The following is a 2,801-nucleotide window of genomic DNA, read 5'->3' as shown; positions in this document are numbered from 1 at the left end:
CCTACAGCTTCCACCACCAACAACCCACTGCCTCCTGGAGGAGACCCCAGCAGCGCCCCCGGCCCCGCCCTGCTCGGGGAGGCCCCCACCGGAAATGGGCAGCGGAGCCTGGTGGGCTCAGAGGGCCTATCCAAGGAGCAGCTGGAGCACCGGGAGCGCTCCTTCCAGACGCTTCGAGACATTGAGCGGTTACTGCTCCGCAGCGGGGAGACTGAGCCCTTCCTCAAGGGGCCCCCCGGAGGAGCGGGTGAGGGGGGACCACCAGCACCAGCCCCTCCCGCGCCCCAGCAGCCACCCACGGCCCCGCCTAGTGGGCTGAAGAAATATGAGGAGCCCTTGCAGTCCATGATTTCACAGACTCAGAGCCTCGGGGGCCCCCCGCTGGAGCATGAAGTGCCGGGGCACCCCCCGGGTGGGGACGTAGGGCAGATGAATGTGATGATGCAGAGGCTGGGCCAGGACAGCCTGACCCCCGAGCAGGTAGCCTGGCGCAAGCTTCAGGAAGAGTACTATGAGGAAAAACGGAGGAAGGAGGAGCAGATCGGGCTGCACGGGGGCCGCTCGCTGCAGGACATGATGGGCATGGGGGGCATGATGGTGAGGGGGCCGCCACCCCCCTACCACAGCAAGCCAGGGGATCAGTGGCCCCCTGGGATGGGCGCCCAGCTGCGGGGGCCCATGGACGTCCAAGATCCCATGCAGGTCCGGGCCGGACCCCCCTTCCCTGGCCCCCGTTTCCCAGGCAACCAGATGCAGCGGATGCCAGGGTTTGGGGGCATGCAGGGTATGCCCATGGAGGTACCCATGAATGCCATGCAGAGGCCTGTGAGACCAGGCATGGGCTGGACCGAAGACTTGCCCCCTATGGGGGGACCCGGCAATTTTGCCCAGAACGCTGTGCCCTACCCAGGTGGGCAGGGTGAAGCGGAGCGGTTTATGACCCCTAGGGTTCGTGAGGAGCTGCTGCGGCACCAGCTGCTGGAGAAGCGGTCGATGGGGATGCAGCGGCCCCTGGGCATGGCCGGCAGTGGCATGGGGCAGGGCATGGAGGTGGAGCGGATGATGCAGGCGCACCGGCAGATGGATCCGGCCATGTTCCCTGGGCAAATGGCTGGCGGCGAGGGCCTGGCGGGCACTCCCATGGGCATGGAGTTTGCCGGAGGTCGGGGCCTCCTGAGCCCCCCCATGGGGCAGTCTGGGCTGAGGGAGGTGGACCCGCCCATGGGGCCCGGCAACCTCAACATGAACATGAACGTGAACATGAACATGAACATGAACCTGAACGTGCAGATGACCCCGCAGCAGCAGATGCTGATGTCGCAGAAGATGCGGGGCCCTGGGGACATGATGGGGCCGCAGGGCCTCAGTCCCGAGGAGATGGCCCGGGTGCGGGCCCAGAACAGTGGTGGAATGATGGGAGGCCCGCAGAAGATGCTTATGCCCTCGCAGTTTCCTAGCCAAGGGCAGCAGGGATTCTCCGGGGGCCAGGGACCCTACCAAGCCATGCCCCAGGACATGGGCAACACTCAAGACATGTTCAGCCCTGACCAGAGCTCAATGCCCATGGGAAACGTGGGTACCACCCGGCTTAGTCACATGCCCCTGCCTCCTGCGTCCAATCCTCCGGGCTCTGTGCATTCAGCCCCAAACCGGGGGCTGGGCAGACGGCCTTCAGACCTCACCATCAGTATTAATCAGATGGGCTCGCCGGGCATGGGGCACCTGAAGTCGCCCACCCTCAGCCAGGTACACTCACCCATGGTCACCTCGCCCTCTGCCAACCTCAAGTCCCCCCAGACTCCCTCACAGATGGTGCCCTTGCCTTCGGCCAACCCGCCAGGACCTCTCAAGTCGCCCCAGGTCCTCAGCTCCTCCCTCAGTGTCCGTTCGCCCACTGGCTCGCCCAGCAGGCTCAAGTCTCCCTCCATGGCGGTGCCTTCTCCAGGCTGGGTCGCCTCACCCAAGACAGCCATGCCCAGCCCTGGAGTCCCCCAGAACAAGCAGCCGCCTCTGAACCTGAGCTCTTCCACCACCCTGGGCAACATGGAACAGGGTGAGTCAATGGGGCTGGGCAGGTGGGCCCTGGACTTGCCTCCCAGGTGGGTGTGTTCTTGCCTGGCTGGGGTGTGTGTGTATGAGTTAAGGGGTCTGTGCCGGGGCCCGGAGGCGGGACGGCTCTGCGGGAGGAGCAGCCACTGGCCCCCATGTGTGAGCTTCCATGGGGAGCACCGTGTTCATTGGGCAGGGATTTCGAGGGGAGTTTGTCATATTTAGGATCTTTCTGTTCAGAGCCCTGAGGCTACAGGAACTGCCTGGAGATGGGTGGGCTGTAGGGATCATGGGGGAACCTGAATTGACGGGCCATCTGTGCCTGAGAGTCAGGTGGAGGTCTGGGAGCTGACCTCTTCCCAAAGCCCCAGTGCGAGCGGCCAAACTCACCCCGGCCTCCCGTCACCCCCGCCGCTCTCTCTGTCTCCCCACTTCTGCAGGTGCCCTCCCGCCCAGCGGCCCCCGGAGCAGCTCCTCAGCGCCCCCCGCTAACCCCCCCAGCGGCCTCGGGAACCCCAGCCTGCCGTTTACGTCCTCCCCAGACCCCACGCCCTCCCAGAACCCCCTGTCTCTGATGATGTCCCAGATGTCCAAGTACGCCATGCCCAGCTCCACCCCGCTCTACCACAATGCCATCAAGACCATCGCCACCTCAGACGACGAGCTGCTGCCAGACCGGCCCCTGCTGCCCCCGCCGGCACCGCCGCAGGGCTCTGGGCCAGGTGCAAGGACAGGGAGGGGGGCCCCGGGAG

At 65.6% G+C, this 2,801-nt stretch overlaps 1 protein-coding gene across 1 annotated transcript in view; it reads left to right on the top strand.

Moving 5' to 3' along the window:
• BCL9L (B-cell CLL/lymphoma 9-like) overlaps nucleotides 1-2,801 on the top strand; it is a 28,349-nt gene that overhangs the window by 21,572 nt on the left and 3,976 nt on the right. Inside the window, exons 9-10 of the mRNA XM_010830650.1 lie at nucleotides 4-2,053; nucleotides 2,490-2,771. Of these exons, the coding sequence (XP_010828952.1) occupies nucleotides 4-2,053; nucleotides 2,490-2,771 (2,332 nt within the window). The remainder of the gene's footprint in view (nucleotides 1-3; nucleotides 2,054-2,489; nucleotides 2,772-2,801) is intronic.

Source organism: Bison bison, unplaced genomic scaffold, assembly GCF_000754665.1.
Source record: "Bison bison bison isolate TAMUID 2011002044 unplaced genomic scaffold, Bison_UMD1.0 scf7180017864518, whole genome shotgun sequence".
In the NCBI taxonomy this organism is placed as follows: Eukaryota; Metazoa; Chordata; class Mammalia; order Artiodactyla; family Bovidae; genus Bison; species Bison bison.
Note: the sequence above shows the minus strand (reverse complement) of the source record. Positions and strands in the feature narration are given on the sequence as shown.